Source organism: Apteryx mantelli, chromosome 20 (assembly GCF_036417845.1).
Source record: "Apteryx mantelli isolate bAptMan1 chromosome 20, bAptMan1.hap1, whole genome shotgun sequence".
NCBI classification, from domain to species: domain Eukaryota; kingdom Metazoa; phylum Chordata; class Aves; order Apterygiformes; family Apterygidae; genus Apteryx; species Apteryx mantelli.
The window spans coordinates 10,617,924-10,635,989 of record NC_089997.1 but is presented as its reverse complement, the minus strand read 5'-3'; the positions used below and the strand labels follow the sequence as shown (position 1 = coordinate 10,635,989).

Sequence of the window (18,066 nt, the reverse complement as noted above, 5' to 3'; positions counted from 1 at the left end):
GTTACCTGCTCGGGGGGGTGACGTTGTTGTCCTCGGTGCAGCTGCAGAGCAGAGAGAGAAAGAGAGAGATAGAGGTGTGTGTGTGTGTGTGTGTGTGTGTCTGTCTGTCTGTCAGTGTCTGCGGACATTCCCTTAAAGTCCCATCTGAACTCTCCTTCTCTGGGTCCCCGTAACAGGACCAGGGCCCTCTGCTCTGGTCGTCTCCCTGCAGAAGGAAATGCTGTGGTGAAGGGGCTGCTTTGTGGGGGTCATGTGGATGGGATCAGGACTGACCTGTGCTTGAACCTCCCAGTGCCTCCTTGCTCATGGACACAGCTGGATCCCTGGTAATTCAGGGTAGAACAGCACAGCACGGAAGGCTTACCCCTGCCTGCTCACCCCCAAAGGCTCCCTGGTTAGCAGAGGAGCAGAAGGATGTTCCCAGAGGGCAGGCTTCTCTGAGCTCTGCTGCCAGCAGTGCCCTGCACGCTGCCTGTTTCCTACATAACCCTCAGCCACCAAGACTGGTTTCACTCTCCGCCTTCCCGTTCCCTCAGCAAAACACAGCCATGAGCACGATGCTCTGCATGGACTTCCCAAGCTAAAAGGTGGTTGTCTGGGCCCTCTCTATGGGCAACAGAGAGCAACAGGCACCTCCAAGAGGTGTCCAAGGGGAGCTGGAGGAGACCCTGCCTGGAGGTGCCTCTGCCCCTCCTTGGGCTACGCAGGGAACTCAGGACAGCTATTGCTGATGGACACGTGTCACTCTGAGAGATGAAGTCTTCTTTGTGTCACTGACAGCAGAATGGTCTGAAATGGAACATAAAAGCCACTCCAAGCTCTTTCTCTGCATTGCACCTTGCTGAACAGGGAGCAGGACCTGCTGTGAGCCTTTGTGCCCAGGTGGCTCCAGCCTTACCACTGCAGGTGATGCGAGTCTCTTCTCGTTGGTCATAACATGACTGCAGCTTCCAGGGAGCAGAGGGGCACTGCCAAAAGGAGCTGTTCATCTTCCCACACTCAACATGATCCAGCCATGTGGGGCCAGATACCCTGCCATACGGCAGGTCTGCTTCAAGGGACCCTTCATCTCCACAGCCCAGCTCTTTGCACACCAGGGACATGGTGTCAGGAGTCATTGAGTTGGAGCAAACACTCCCCCATGTCCCATTGTAGAAAACCTGCAGGCGCCCAGAGCAGCCGTCGCTCTTCTCCAGCCTCAGGGCCGTGAACTCTGGAAGGAAAGGCACAAAGTGGGGGGGAACAAGCTGGTCCTGGGCTGAGGAGAGAGAAACCTGAAGCATCCCTGAAAACCCCCCAGGTTATTCTATGGCATCCATGGGCAGGAAGGCTTACTGCAAGGAGCAGGGACTCTTCTGGACACCCCAGGGCTCAGACAGGCAGAGGGCACTGCCAGCAAGTCACTGTTTCACCAAGGGAGCAGAGAGAAGTCCCCAACGTGCAGCACTACCCTCCCCTCTAAGCCCTGGGGACGTCTGGGCTCTCCCTATAACCCTGACTAGGTCCAGTGAGGACTGTGCACGGATGTCCCCAGGATGGGGGCAGGAAGGGGGCTCAGGGCAGCCAGGGGCAGGCTCGGCCATGCTCTGCTCTCCCTGCATCCCTACCTCCCCAAGCACCAGGCTCCCACCACTGCTCCCCACACAGACCTGAGCAGACGACTCCTGCGTCCTCTTTGTGCATGCAGTCGTGCTGCCCCCAGGCCCTGGCAGGGCAGTCCCAGAGAGCAGCTTCACCCCCGGAGCAATTCACCTCGTCCAGCCAGATCTGCCCGCAGCCTTCCCCGTAACGAGCAGAGCTGGTCACCTCCACAGCCACCCCACAGCCCATCTGGCGGCAAACAACGGTGGCGTCGGAAAGGTCCCAGGAGTCATCGCAGACGGTCCCCCAGGTGCCCTCGTAGTAGATCTCCACTCTCCCGGCACAGCGCCCTGCCCTGTTCACCAGCCGGACCCGCCGGCTCCCTGCAGCCGGGAGAAACCCCAGCTGTCAGGGGCTCGCGGCCCTGGGGAGCACAGTGTGTTGGGGACTGTCAGCGACTCACCTGAGCAAACCACTCCCACATCCTCCGCAATTCCTTCCGGCACTGCCTCAGGAAGGGAGGTGTTGCAGAGGGTCAGGCGAGTCTCCTTCCCTGCACACTGGACCCTTCTCAGCCCCACGGGGCCCCTTCCTCGCTCAGACTTTGGTGGGTTGTAGGCTCGCTCTGCCTCTCCGCACTGGAGCTGCTGGCACACCACGCTGGCATCGTTCACATCCCACTGGTCATCCAGGACTCTGCCCCACGTCCCGTGCAGCAGCATCTCCACTCGCCCGTCACAGCGGCTCCCTCCGTCCACCAGCCGCAGGGATTCAGAGGGTCCTGCTTGGAGGCAGGCAAAATGCCCTGGACCCTCTGTGACACCAGGGAGCCCTGCACCCTGCCATGTGTCTCCCATTTCTGATGCCCTGGGACACCTGGGGGCTCACCCATCTGTAGCCGACTCACAGTGAGGAACTTGAGGATGGAAGTTTTCCAAGTTTTTTTTTTTTTTCCTCCAGTCACTAAACCTTGCTGACTACAAATGTTGTTTCTCAGGAAGGGACAGGATTAGGGAAGCATGGGAGGTGAGGGCAAATCCCAGAGCCACCAGATATGTCCTTAATGATGAATGTGGAGCAGCTTCAGCAGGAGGAAGCACTGGCCTGTGCAATGGCCTGCGTGACGGACAGGATGAGCACAAGCCTTGCTCCATCTCCACGCTGGGACTGACCCCTGCTGAGACACCCAGGGGAGAACCCACATGTCTCTACCCCTCTGCATCCCTATGGATCAGGGACGTGGAGCTTGTGTCCTGGGCAGAAAGCAGAAGCACAAGGGCCTTTCTTACAAAACAGGACGAGTTTGGGGTTCATACTGACAAGAAGCAAGGGCAAATCCCAGCCCCGCTCTGCAGCTCGGCCTCAGGGATTGCTCCTGCTGGACGTGCCCACAGCGGCCCCTGCAGACGGTGGGATCAGGGTCTGCAGGGCTCTCTGTGGTCTGGGACGGGGCTGTGTGCTGCAGGAGGGAGAGGAGGGTCCTTCACAGCTGCACTGAGTGGAGCTGTGTCCCACAGCCCCGTCCTGTGCCTGTGCTGCAGGAGGGCAGCAGAGGAGCCCAGGCCAGGCGGTGGTCTCCAGGGCCTGAACCAGCTGCCCTGGGGAGGCAGAGACCTGAGCAGGCAAAGCCCTTTGAACCCCTCCATGGGAAGCCAGGGTTTCTCCAGGGAGAACATTCAGCTTGTCATTGCCATGGGCTCCCCAGCTTTGGGTTGCCGTGTCACACACAAGGGGCAAGTTTAGTTAATCCTCCATTTTCCCTGCACTCACCTGAGCAAAAAACACCAGCAACGTTGTCATGTGAGCATGGGGAGGCCCCCAGGGCAGTCACAGGGCACTGTCCCAAATGGGATTCGGTCCCATCACAGTGGAAGGTGTCTCTCCAGACAGGGCCGGTTCCTCTCCCAAAATGCCCTCCTCCGGGAACAGACTCGGCAAATCCACAGTTGAGGTGATGACAGAGAACGTGTGCGTCAGAGATGTCCCAGCGAGAGTCACAGAGGGTTCCCCAGGTCCCCTGCACCTGGATCTCCACCCGCCCCGAACACCTGCTGCCATTCACCAGCCTGAATCCTGGATATATTGCAAGGGAGAGAGAGGGTAATTAGAGAGGATCCCTTTGTGCTTGTGTTCATCCATCAGTGGAGAGGGAAATGTCACAGAGATTCAATCCCATCTCCTTCGCTTCTGTCACCACAGGAAGACAGATGACTCCATCCCTCCTGCACTTGCACCATGCTCAGCGCAGTCACTTCCCTGCTCCCCTACCCCACAGCACACAGCTCACAGGAGGCATTTCACACCTCCTCCCTGAATGCTCACGTGTGCAGGTGACACCAGCGTCGTTCGCGTGGGTGCAGGTCTGGTTGCTGAGGGACATCCTGGGGCAGGAGGAGAGGAGGGATTCATTCCCCACACACTGCAGCTCTTTGTCCCAGATGGCACCGACCCCCTCTCCAAAGTGAGCTGCCCCGGGGATGGACAGGACTGTGCCACACTGCAGCTCCCTGCAGATAACATCAGCGGCTTTGACACCAAAGTGCGAGTCACAGACTGTTCTCCACTGCTCTCCATCTCTGATCTCCACACGTCCTGAGCAGGGGCTGTCTCCTCCAACCAGCTGGACAAATCCTGGAGAAAACACCGATGACAGGCAGTTCCTAGAGGCTTCCAGCAGTTACATACCTGCATCCCACATGATTTCCAAGGCAGCCACATCCAGAATGACCCATGAACATCCCAGCAGCAGCCGTCCGTGGGTGTTGATGACACAAACCCTTCGGGGCCCCCTGCATCTTCTCTCACACCCACACCGCACTCCAGGGCTTGTGTCTATCCTGGACCCACAGCCACAGGCACTGCTCAGGGAAATGCTGCTGCCCCAGGAGCCCAGCGCTGCCCGGCACAGGCCCCCAGCACCACAGTGCCTGGACCAGGAAAACAGGCCCAGGTGCTGCAGAGCTCAGAGGCAGGCTGGGGAATCGCCTCAGAGCAGCCCAAAATGCTCCCTGTTCCTGGAGGTGTCCTGGGGTGTTGGGGTGTCTGTGAGGGGAGACACGTCCCAGGCACAGAAATGGTGCAGCTGTAACCGGGTCGGTGTCTGGGCCAGCTGTCTCCTCCGACACGTGCCTGGGGAGAGGTGTCCCCAGGCAGGGCCACAGCGCACTGCTGGGGCTGTGCAAGTCATGGCCAGCGACCGGGCAGAGGAGCAGGAGATCCGCGTGCAGCCCTGGGCTGACACCGGCGCACGCTGCAAAAGCAGGTGCAGATGAGGGTCAGCAAGTGCTGGCAAAGCCCTGTGGCACGGGGCAGTGTGGGGAGCCGAGGGCCGGCAGGAGCGGCTGGACAGCGGGTCAGTGCTGCCTGGACAGGCCGCGTTCCCCGTGGGGCTGTGACAGCCCCAAGGACCCTGCAGGGCCTGTGCATGTGGTGATGTGGGAGGGAGCAGCCAGGGGCCTCGCAGCCACCAGGCCCTGAGCTCGCGTGGGGCTGGTCCTCATGGGGCGGCCCTGGGCACGGGGTGCAAGGTGCTGCCCGTCACCTTGCTCCTCTGCCCCAGGCCCTGCTCTTCTCCTCTCTGAAAAGCCCCTTCTGTTCAGCCTGAGGGTGGGCTGAGCCCCCGAGACCCTGACGGGGTCTGTGCACCTGGGGTGGGCTCACCCGGGGCTTTCCCCAGGGACAGCAGCAGCAACAGTCCCAGCTCGGCAGCGAGAGCAGCCACGTCAGGGCCTGCTCCGGTACCCACGCATTTCTCCTTCAGGGCACAGCCCGGTTAGTCCCCGATCCCAGGACCCACCCCAAAGGTGAGGAACTGGCTGACTCCTTACCTGAACAAACCACTCCAGCATCCCTAGCATGACTGCAGTAACGTATACCCCAACCATCATGACTGCACTCAGACAGAGCAGTCTCGGTGCCAGTGCAGCGAAGCCAGCTAAGCCAAATCTGGACAGATCCTGGCCCAAAATGTCCATACCGAGGGGCTTTGAGAGCAGATCCACAGCCCAGCTGCTTACAGACTACAGCAGCATCTTTCATGTCCCAGCCAACATCACACACCGTCCCCCACTGGTCCTGGTGTTTCACCTCCACTCTCCCAGCACAGCGACTGTCTCCAGCCTCCAGCCTCACCTCCGCAGCACCTTCAAACAAAGACATGGGGATGGTTAGGAGAATGTCAAGGCCCCACACTGCGACTGTGCAGGATCCCCTGCCCAGGGCTGAGCCCCTGGCACCGGGGGTGAGAGCCCTCTACCCACTGGGCTGTTCCAGAGGCAGTGTCAGGGCCCTCCCCTCCCTGTGGGCTCCGCTGGGCTGGGCTGGGCTAGGAGACACCCAGCTCCAGCCCTTCTGGGCCATTCCCACCCCAGGGACCTCAGCACCTACTCACACCCCGCACCCTGCCCATGCCCACCCAGACACCACGCCAGGCTCTGCACAGGGCACCCGCTCCTTCCCAGCACGGCACCTTGTGAGCAGCCCCAGACCCCCAGGCCTCCCCACACTGCTGCTCCCCCCATGACCCCAGCCCCCTGTCCACCACCTGCCCTGGGCACCACTCAAACCCACCCACCTCCCCCAGGGCTTTCCATGTCCCCAGGGAGAACCAAGATGACCCCACAATCCTTCCAGTGCTCATTCCTTCCTTGCCCATGTGGATGAGCCCAGCCCCTGCCCTTAGCCAGGGCCCCTGGGAAGGACACCTCTCTGCCGGGCTGTGGACGAGATGCCCTGGTCCCTTTCTCTCTGCAGGGCACAAACTGCCCCTCCTTGGGCCAGGCACACCCTGACCCCAGGGCAGCGAACAGCACAGAAACCCTCCTGGGCACCTGGGGGTTGGAGGTGTCCTGGGGATCGCTGAGCTCTGAAGTCACCAGGTGACCCACTGCCAGCTGCAGGAGCACAGCACTGGGGGAACACGGGGTTCCCAAAGGGTGCCCAAGGATGAGGTGTCTATAAGCACACCCAGGCACTGACTGCCATAAGCACAGGAGCCCTGGAAGCACCAATACCCTTCTCCCACCCAGAGCAGCACAGGGTCGATGGACTTGAGCACCTTCAAGCCTTTTCTCACTGCTTTCTGGGATGAAACCCCTTTTCCAGAGGGATCCCCATGACCCCACTGGTGCCCATTGGACCCAGGGCCATGTGATAAGGAAGCAGGCACTTACCCCAGCAGAGCTGCACCCAGAGGAGCAGCCACAGCACCCGAGGCACAAGGAGTCCCTCTGCCTCCATCTGCAGCCTCCTGCCCTGACGGCACTGCCCTGATGCACCCCACTCCCTGACACAGCTCCTGGGGACTCGCAGGGGACAACAAAGATGGGAGGCCAATATATACCTGCAGGTGCTGGCTCAGCTGCAGGAGGAGCCAATCGAAGCAGCAGGCACCTTTTTAGACATTATCAGGGCTTATCTCCCTTCTGACACAGCCCAGCCCTCCAATGAACTTCTCCAGCGCTCTTCATGACCATATATGAGGCACGGCTCCACTGCGGATGTCACGGTCGCTGCTCTGGGGCATCACCACGGGGCCCATCCCAGTGGGACAGGGCAGATCATGGTGGGGAAATGGGTCTGTTCCCCCGTGTACCCCACTGTGGGGACCGGGAGTTTTGGGCATGTCATACGCTGTGTTTGCCCGAGTGCCCAAGGTGCGAGTGTCCAGCTGTCCCCACACCATGGGAACCGTGGAGCTGGGATTGCCCCTGGGACAGGCTGTGTCAGGAAGGGAAGGAAACAGAAACAGCCCCTCACCCTGCTACAGCCCTGCTGTACCGGGAGCAGCAGCGGTGAAAGGCCTCTTTGCCATGGCCAGAGCCCCATCCTGTGAGTGCGGGCTCGTTGATCCCTTCCTGGACAGCCCTGTGGTGGGTGCCCTGGTCAGGAGCAGGGAGCTGGGCCATTTCACTCCTCTGACAGCACACAGGGCAGCCCAGGCGTTCAGACCCCCCCGACTCTCAGCATGTTCACCCCACAGCCCGTTATTCCCTTGCAGGGGCTGATCGGGAGATCAAAGCCTCACCTGCAGGTGCACAAACCACAGCCCACGTGACCTCGGCAGCCTGCGCCGCGCTCTCCCTGCAGCAGCACCCGAGCCAGGAAGACGGTGGTTTCTCTCTGAGCTTGCTTCCCCAAGCACTGTCACTGCATGGAGCCGCTGTGTCAGCTCCAGCCCCAAACCTGCTCCCAGGGATGGCGCTGCAGGTGCTGCTCCTGCTGCCTTTGCAGACATGGCTGCTGGGCACAGCTCCTAGAGGGGGGGATTTTTCCCTGCAGGTGACCAAACCACTCCTGGGGCCCTGCACTCAAGGCTGGGCAGGGGGACGGGGGTCCCCTGTGCAGCAGGGTCTCAGTGCTCACAGCTCACAGCACTACCACAGCCCAGGGCCATTGGCACCCAGCACCTCTCCACCCCTCTGTAACTCCCGTCCATCGCACACTGCCATTTATGGAAAACAGCACACACATTTCATTGCAGTTTTTCATTAGTGATGCTGCATCTCACACCACCCCACCACGCTGCTATTGCACACCTTCATGCATTCCAGTGCCATAAGACTTTTAGATATGGTCACGTATTTTACTTTTCCACTTACTCAGAGGTTTTCTATTCAGAAATGCTGGGGCATTTTATTAGGCTCTTTGAATATTACTGTGCCTTTCTTTTTTCACATTACTGCATTATGTTCCCCTTCCATGGGATGCTGTCCTTATTCTCTCAGGAGCTCTTTGCATTTAACTTATTCACTTTCTCTTCCCTTCCCAACAGGCACACGGCTTGGATACTGATTGTGAGGTCACTGCTGCCGGAGTGCCTGATAGGCCAGCAGCAGGCACATGGGTGGGACATGTGCTTTTGAGGTCATTCCTGCTGCAGTAACTGATAGGCCAGCAGTAGGCACAGGGCTTGAATGTTGATTGTGAGGTCACTTCTCCCAGAGCCTCTGATAGGCCAGCAGCAGGCACACAGCTTTGATGCTGATTGTGAGGTCACTGCAGCTTGAATGCCTGATAGGCCAGCAGCAGGCACTTGGCTTGCATGGTGATTGTGAGGTCACTTACGCCTGAGTACCTCATAGGCAAGGAGCAAGCACATGCTTTGGTTGTTGACTGTGACATCACTTCTTCCTGAGTACCTGATTGGCCGGTAGAAGGCACATGGCTTGGATCTGGATTCTGAGGTCACTGCTGCCTTAGCATGGTGCATCGGGGACACAGAGGGGACACGGCTAGACATGGCACCAAGCAGGGCCCCCCAAGGGCCTGAAAACACAGCAAGGCCAACTCTCCATCCCTGGAAGTTCCTTTTACTCCACCAAAGGCTTTGAAAAGGGACTTTCTGGGAACATCCATTTTCAGCCCTGCTCATGTTGACTTCCCACCTCAAGGAAGCAGATGAAGTGGTCCCAAGGGGCTTCACCTGGCCAAATCTTTCCTCTCTCTTGTGCCTATTCTGCTGCCAAAGAGAGGCCTCTGTGGACATTTTTCTCATGCCTTTCTTTGGGGCTGACATTACCTCTGTCTCCTCCAAGAGCCTTTGCACCCAGTCTCCAATCAGAACATACTTGGACAGAGAATCGGAGACCACTAACATGTTACAGTCCCGAAGGTGATATCAAAGCAGGTGTACACATGAAGAACAGGGACCCAGTACGGACCTTGCAGGAAAATCTCACAAGCTCCCTGCTGCTGGACAGGGGGAATTTCTATAGCACACAGGCCCTGGAAATCAGAGATTACCAATGCTGCAGGCCTATAGGCTGCTGGGACAGCAGTGACTCAAAGTCATTTCCTAGCCATGTGCTTGTTGCTGGCCTAGCAGGAACTCAGAAAGACATGACCTCACACTCACCTTCACAGCCACGTCTCTGTCACTGGCCTAGAAGCCTCTGAGACAGAAGTTACCTCACTATAACTTCCCCAGCCATGAACCAAATGCTGCCCTATCAACTGCTCAGGTAGAAATGACCTCACAATCACCTTTCCAGGCACATCTCTGCTGCTATCCAATCAGTTCATCAGTCACAAGTGACCTCACAAGCAACAGCCAAGCCTTCTTCTAAAATCTTCTCTTTCAATAAGGTTAAAAGTACTGCAAAGAAGGAAACAAAAAACTTCAAATGTCTTGCTGCTTTCTTCATTGACATTCTCTTCTAAACAACAGCAGGTTAGCTTTTCTAGTTGATATTTAAGTATTATGTGGAAACGCAGGTACCTTTTTCTTCCTCTCAGCTTTAGACTTTCTCCTCAGTTATTGCAGACCAATTCTGGGAGACAAAATCCAACAAGTTAAACCTTTTTAAGAAGGAATGAAAGCCTTTTCTATCAAGTCCTGCCTGTCTCTCTGGAGATAGATCAGATCCATGGATGGGGATCGACTAGAGGACTGAGTTTAGTGAACTGCTAAAGATATGAAGTGGAAATGGGAGGAGGCAGATGGACTGTGGGGAAGCAGCAATAGTTTGGGGAGAAGCTGCAAGGCTTTAGATAGCAGGACAGTATTAAGCATGATATTTTGTGATATCATTTGAAGGAAGTGCAAGAAAGGCTTCAGGTAGAGGTTCAAATATGTCATTGTTTGAGGTAGTGCTACTTGGGCTGAATGGCTTTGAACTCTTTGAGGAGGCCTGTGTTAACTATTATATCCTAAATCCATTTTTTCTCATCCTCTTTGGAAAAATGAGGTGGAACCTTTGCCCCCTGACTACTGGACATCAGAGAGCTGATCCTGAGGAAATGGAGGACTGTTTCCAGGGCCAGCACTGACCCCTGACCTGGGGACTTAGCCCTGAACTGCTTGCGTCTTCTGTGAGAAGAGGGACCTGCTTTGATGCCAGAAACTGTTGACATGCTGGAATTTCAGTATTCAATTTTAGAAGGAATTTGCCAACAGTAGCCAAGTTATGCACTTTCAAAGCATTTGATGGTAAATGCATCCAGTCAAGATTTTTGTAAGCAACTTGTAAGATCTTCAGGTAGGTGCCCTTGTGATAACAGTATCCAGTTGCTTGGGAAAGTGCAGTGGTCAGCTGCTTCAAGGGCACATAAATGAAACTGGAAAAGGAAAATGAAATGAAACTCAAAAATATACGTATCCATCTATCTGAAGTTGCAAGCAATAAAACTGGCGCATATGCTGGACTGTCCTGTAATAATGTGGTAATGTAGCTTCCCATGAGACTCCAACAGCCTCCCACCTTACGTGGACATGTGGAACATAAATGATAGTTGGTGCTGTCCTCTGGGCTTCCCGCATGCTGGTGAAAAGGAAATTTGTATGGGAATATTGAGCCATGTAGAACAGGCTGCTATGTAACTAATAACTATGTATCTATGCAAACTAACACATGTAAACACATGTAAAGAGGATGTAAAATGTAAACTGATGAAAACTGTATCAACCAGATAGTAGAGACAAAGAGACAAAGTGTCAGAACACACCTACCAGGACAAAAAAATCACTTAATAATTTCTACTTCGATTAAATTACAGACATAGCTACACAGACAGAAATGGACCTTAACCTCTGTGTGACTTCAGAGCTCCTGAGCTGTAAGGTCACTCCTAAGGAGCCTCACAGCTTGATTCATATGGGGGTGTACTTGAGAAAAGAAGCTGAGCCCTTCAGCAAGGTGGATGAGCCTGGCTGCACTGCTGCACCCCAGGGACTGCCCAGTTTTCAGGTCAGGATGGGCTTGGGCCCAAGTCAGTCTGGAGCACAAGGCAGGAAAGGTGAGGGCAGGCACTGTCCTATTCGCCTGGTCATGAATCATAATTTCAAAGGTAATTTTGTCAGAGGTGACCATCCCTCAAGCTGTCTGAAGAGCTCCCCAGCTCACAGGCTGCTGCCTCATTTCCAGAGGCTCCTTCAGACCAGGTTTCTTGCTCAGGAACATCACAGGCCATTGCCTGTACGTGGTGCCTCAAGCACATTAGCACATGCTGCTGGTACATGTGGGCACTAACTAGACATTTTTGGTAGATGACCAGAGAGGCAACTATCACATAATCCAAATTGTTGAGGGCTCATCTGTCACATAAAAGGAAGATCTCCATGTAACATGTCTGTCCACACCATCACAGCTCTCAAATGCTTCTACTGAAGGTCCAGATGCTGTGATACAGGGATGGCAAACAACAGAATGGATTTCCTGCCTAAAAGTAAAAAGGAACAAAGCAGCACTAAGTCTCTTTATGCTTTTTCTCCTTAAGAAAAGACACACATTTGCAGATAGAAGTGTTCTGAGAGTTGAAATGCTTTTAGTGCCTACAGTGCAGCATTGCAGGCTGTTGCATTGTCTGTGCTTGGTAAATGTACTCAACTAAAGAAATGTTTATGTAAACTGACAAGTGTGTTATAAGATTTCCTTCTCCATACAACAGAAAAAAAAAAGATGTTTGCACAAAAAATTCTTGGTTGCATTACACCATTATAAAAATAAAAGAAGCTGGAAAAAGTGCATGCCATGCCATCAGGCTGATGGAGCTACTGGGAGCTGTACTGGGAGCTACAGAGTCTTTTACAGGTGGTGAAAACCATGGTCTGAATCCCATTGAGGTCAGCTGGAGTTCTTGCCACTGAGATTCATGAGCAGCATCTTCCAGCCCCCTGAGCTGCCAGCAACATCCCGGCTGTTTAATTTGAAGTGGAAAATATGATCATGCACAACATCGTCATTGATGTCATTCAGTCTAACACAAATGTGGGTTTTCAGACAGAAATAACTGAAAGGACATCAAAACCAGGCCACCTCCATCACAATGAGTCCCACCTACATCATTTGAGTCGATTAATCCTATGATTAAAGAAGGAAAAAGATATCTTGGTGCATCTTTCTGCAGGCAATGTGGTGCTAAAAACCAGAGCTGACAGGTCCAGGGTATGAACTGCAAGCTTTTCTTGAGCACGTGTTCCTGCAGGCTCCAAGGGAGACCTTTGCCTGTATCCTGGCTCTGCAGGTGTTCAGAGCCCTGGCCTGTACTGTGTTGACTGGCAAGAAGCATTTCTAGAACATTACCTAGAAAGGGAGAACTTAAAAACAAAGTTACCAAGGAAGACAGTGATACTAACTTTTTTTCCTTCCCCCCTCCCTCTACTTTTATTGTTGTTAATACCCTCCATCCTCCAGCAAGGAATAAGCTGTCTGGTGATCAAGATGACTACCAAAGCCCATTTCCTTGCTGGCTCGTACCATACCTCCCCTAAGCAGTCATGTTGATCCCCACCATGCCTGCTGGTCCCCACCATGTTGGCTGGGCAAGTGATCATCTCACATCACACCTGGGCACTGGCCAACCAAATACACACAGGCCAAGGGGTCAGTTAGCTGATATGGGGGAGAAATATAACTTTCTCTCTCAGCACACAGCCATGGGGATCTCTTCACCACCCAGACCCTAATTTCCATGATGACTAGAGTTTGAAAACTTTGACATCTCTACATTTGTCAAGTTTAGCTGAAAGTAGTCATCAGTTATGAAAGAAGGTGGGAAGGGAGGAAGGAACAGAACAACATTTTTAGAAAAAAAATTGACGTGGGCATTGAACCACAAGCTGTATCTAAGGAACTGCAAATGGATGGTTTAAGTTACAGCATTATCATAAGTATGTATATGATTTTTATTTTTGTTATTTCAGCCATTCCAATGGTTTCATCTTTCCTTGTGTGTTGATTATTATCCCAGATTGCAAATAAACTTTGTAGTGATCGCATGTTAGTATTAGGAAATACATTTGTGAACAGCATTTCTTTGTGCCAGCACAGCACTGCAGTACCTTTACCGGCTCAAGTCCAAGATCCTAGAGCCATAACTGAGCTCAGTAGGTCAGAGGATTTCCTGACCAGCACAGTTACAGAAATGGAGATAAACGATTGACCCAACTGGGACAACCCAACCTCACTTTTCCACTGTGGGTTTAAATGACTTCCACATTGAAATATCAAAAAATTAACATAAGCTTAGAGGCTTAAAGGTAACAAATGCTGACATTGTTTCAAGTTTTTTCTTATGCTGTTTTAACAAACTCTTTCTCAATTTTGTTCCCACTACATAATTCATTGCTGTTTTAACAATCCTAGAAAGGCAGAGATGGCTACAGAAACACATACAGTTTTTTTATCTAAAAGGATAGACAACATGTTTCTTTGGTCTTGAGTCACTGAAGGAATACTATGGATTAAATCAAAATGTCCTAGTAGTCCCTAAATAGTCCATATCCCTCACTTGCACTAGTACACCTTCTCAATTAGTGCTGAAATACATTCTCTTGCATTTCTTGAAGTCTCTGCAAAGCTTTCCTAAATATCATGATTTTCCTCAGTATATTTCTCCAGTGCTGAAAACGCCTGTTCTCCTAAGAATAAAAGTAGATGATGATCAGGAACACATTCTGTAGTTCCTAGACACCTACACAATATATATAATGTATTTATGTATATACATATGTGTGTGTGTCTGTGTGTATTTATATATACATCTACATGCACATATGTATATATACATATTTCATGACAGAGCACTTGCGTAGAACAACAGAGTCACCACACAACTGCATGAACTGTGTTTTCATAGGTCTTTTGTACAGGCTGATAAATACTTGTTTTTAAATGCAACAGCAGGCTCTTTCTTTTGGCGTGCAAAATATCCCAAACAAAGCAACCAAATCCCTGCTTGTGTGAACTCAGTGATGAGGCTGTTCAGTGGACTCCAGGCACCCTGCTGGATCCACGGCAGCGGGAGCCCAGCACAAGCCCCCTGCCCAGCGCAGCCTGGGGCGGCTCAGGCCTCCCTGGAGAGCCCCAGCCCAGCAGGGACCAGCCCTGCAAGGCCAGCACGTTTCTGGCCTGTCGTTTTCAGAGACAGAAGTGTCCTCAGAAGCCATTTCACAGCCCTGTTGCTGCTGCTCAGCTGCTCAGGCTGAAGTGACCTCACAGCTGCTTTGCTGATGCTGCTCCTGCTGCTGGCCGATCCGGTGCACAGGCAGCAGCGACCTCACAGCTGCTTTGCTGACGCTGTTCCTGCTGCTGGCTGATCCGGTGCACAGGCAGCAGTGACCTCACAGCTGATTTGCTGACGCTGCTCCTGCTGCTGGCCGATCTGGTGCACAGGCAGCAGCGACCTCACAGCTACTTTGCTGACGCTGTTCCTGCTGCTGGCCGATCCGGTGCACAGGCAGCAGTGACCTCACAGTCTGCACTGAAGCCATCAACCTGCTTCTGGCCTGTCAGCAGCAGAGACAGAGGGGACTTTACAAGAAACCACAGCAACCAAGAGCCTGCTGATGGCAGACAGTCTACAGAGAAGGAAGTGACCTCACAATCAACATCCAAGCCATGTGCCTGCTGCTGGCCTATCAGCTACTGAGGCAGCAGTGACCTCACAATCAACATCCTAGCATGAAGCCTGTTTCTGGCCTATCAGCAGCAGAGACTGAAGTGACATCAGAAGAACCTACATGAGCCAAGGGCCCCCTGTTGACCTATCAGCTCCAGGGAATAAGTGACCTCACAATCAGCACTGAAGCCATGTGCCTGCTGCTGGCCTATCAGGTGCTGAGGCAGCAGTGACCTCACAGGCCCATAGCTGAGCATGTGCCTGGCACTGGCCTATCATTTCCTCAGGCAGAAGGGACCCCACAAGCACAAACCCCAGTCATCTCCCTGCTGCTGGTCTGTCATGTTCTCACACGCAAGTGTCACTGTCATTGGCTCCCAGGAACGTGGGAAAGGTTGTTCTCTGGGATTTGCTTGCTTCTGCAGTGGCTTCCCAGCAGCTGGGAGAGGCCTAGGAGGTTGCAGGGCCCTGGACCCAGGCCTGTGTCAGCACCTTCACCTCGTGAGTCACGGAACCTGTCCCACCTCCCCTCACTCCTCTCAGCAGCCAGCTTCTCTCCAAGAGGGTACCAAGAACCTGAGGTCTCCTTGCCCACCCAGAGGTCATGATGCTGATGGACTCCCATAAGCACTGCCAGCTGCTTGTCCCCAAGCGCCTGGCCCGGGAAGCGTTTTCAGGAGGGGGCTGGTCAGTTATCACAGCCACAGGCATTGCAGTTCCATGAGGATCCCTCCAGGCCTGTTCTTCCAGCACTTCCTTGAATGACATGCTTGGGAAGACCAGGAAGGGCCAGGTCCCATCTGTGCCTGTCCAGCTGCCTGCAGGGGGGATGTGCCCACTGCTCCTGTAGCTCTGCCACTCCATGTGTCCAGGCTGGCTGCAGCCAGCGAGCCCCTTCGTCCCCAGAGCCTGGAACAGAAAAGGAGACAATTGCAGAGAAAGCCACGCAGCCAGCGGGCACTGGCCCCAGGGCCTCTTTTCCTCCCTGACTCCAGGCCAGGTGGTGGTGAGCAGAGGCATTTCTATGCCTGCCCTGTGCTTACTCTCTCCCACCTGCAGCCCATTGAAGAACATCACCCCTGAAGAACATCACTGGTAACCTTTGCACCACTGTTCTCCATTCTTTCAGCCAGGCGGCCTCCAGCTAATTTCCCATACCCTCCATTGCTTACTCCTCCTTCCCACATCTCGCCAGTTTGGCTACAAAGATGTTATGGAAGGCCATGTCAAAGGCCTTCCTAAATTCTAAAGTATACAGCATGCAGTGCACTCCCCTTGCCCCCACAGCTAGTCATCCCATCACAGAAAGCAATCGTGTTCATCAGGCACCATTTGCCCTTGAGGATTTCATGCTGGCTGTTCCCAATCCCTTCATGTGGCTGGAACCAGCTTCCAGGAAGATTTTCTTTCCAGGCACTGAGGTGGCGCTGATCAGCCCATCACTCCCCAGATCCTCTTTTCTCTCCTTCTTGAAGATGGATGCAATGTTTGGTGGGGAGGTGGGGAGGGCAGGGGGCCAGGCAACAGCTATGGTGCTGTGCCAGCTCCTGCTGCACCGCTGGTCCCTGCAGTGTGGGGAGAGGGGCAGGGGACAAGGCAGCACAGGGGTGGCAGCAGGTCGTCAGGGGTAGGGGCAGGGACAGGGGGCAGTAGGGGCTGCAGTGAGGGGTCGTGGCTGGTGGTTCTGCAGCGCAGCAGCTGTTGTGTTCACCTCACATGCAAAAGTCCCGCGCTGACCCCAGGCAGAAACAGACCATTTCCCTGGAGCCTGTGCCACCCTCTCAGCAGGACAGAGACATACGAGGAGGGTGCTCTGTCTGTCCCGGTGCCCAGGGCAGCTCCTTGAGGCTGGCGCAGCTTTGCTTGAGGGACCTCTTGGTCCTCGGCCTCTACTTTGGCATGGCTGGAACAGGAAAAAGAGCTCGTCAGGCAGGGCTGGGAGAGCTCTCGTGGGATTTTCTCTTTTGCAGTGGAGCAGTGAGGAGCATCATGGCTCCCATCTGTGTCCCATCCCTGTGCCCACTCAACCTTCTTGCCCCACATATGGCCCCACGGCCTGACTGTGCAGGCACCGCATAGGACAAGGTGCATTCTGTGTTGGGGAAACGTCCCCCCAGCATGGTCCCCATGATGGGGCCCTCGGTGCCCCATCCCTCCACAGCCCTCCTGCTTTGGCAGCCTCCCCCAGGGCATGGTGCCTGCCCAACCCCAGCCATGTCCCAGGCAGGGGTGAGCACACTGCCGTCCTCCAGGGTCTGCCAGGGTCTGGGCTGGGAGAGAGGTCGGGCAGGGCTGACTGTTCCCCTCGATACAGGCCCCTAAGCCCAGCAGGACAGAGCTGTCCAGGCAGCAAAATGCACCCATAAACCTGGGGTGCGTAGCCAGTGCTGGAAACAGCCAATGTGAGAAGCTGGTCTGTGATGAATGTCCTGGGGCACCTTCCCAACCAGTCCACACAACCAAGGGCTCAGACTGGTCTCCTCTCTTCTGTGCCTGGCATGTCTTGGTTCCCCTCCACGAGACCTGGCTCTGCAACACAAACCCACTGGTGTGTGTCCTCACCCTGCCTCTTCACAAAGATTAGCTAACACTGGTGTTTTCTTCTCCGGGGCCCTTTCCAGCCCAGCCCAGCCCCTCCTTGACTCTCCCCACCTCCCCTGCCCTCTCCTCAGCCCAGCCCAGCTGGACAGCTGAGGGTAGGGTGCTGCAGAGCTCAGGGCACTCACACCATAACCCAAGCCCCACTGTGGGCACAGCAGCTCCAGGGTGCAGGGGTGTGTGTCAGCTGCCCCATCAGCCTCCAAGCTGGAACTGGCTCCAGTGGCACAAGGACACAGAAGACAGTGACACTCTGTGTCCCTTGGTCTTGTGTCCAGGAGTTTCCCTACCCCCAGACTGCCTGCAGCCCCCCGTGCCACTTGTCTCTCCAGGACAGCACAAGAGTCCCTGCGCTGGGGCTCCTCAGGCAGCTCCTGCTGCCCCAGGGACACAGCAGCCTGCCCTTAGTTGACATGCAGAGAAACAGATTTATGTTTCTATTTCTTTCCTCCTTGCAATCACACAATTGCTCCTTTCCTCTTCTCCAGGGACATCCCTGCTCCCCAGAGAGCCCTTCCCCATGGTGAGTGCATCAGTGCTGGCCTGCCG

At 54.4% G+C, this 18,066-nt stretch overlaps 1 protein-coding gene across 1 annotated transcript in view; it reads right to left on the bottom strand.

Annotated features, from left to right (window-relative positions):
- Positions 1-303: 303 nt before the first annotated feature.
- LOC136993790 (antigen WC1.1-like) overlaps positions 304-18,066 on the bottom strand; it is a 321,017-nt gene continuing 303,254 nt past the window's right edge. Inside the window, exons 10-13 of the mRNA XM_067308737.1 lie at positions 4,031-4,212; positions 1,650-1,956; positions 899-1,213; positions 304-323 (exon numbers count right to left, since the gene is read on the bottom strand). Coding sequence (XP_067164838.1) covers positions 304-323; positions 899-1,213; positions 1,650-1,956; positions 4,031-4,212 — 824 coding nt within the window. The remainder of the gene's footprint in view (positions 324-898; positions 1,214-1,649; positions 1,957-4,030; positions 4,213-18,066) is intronic.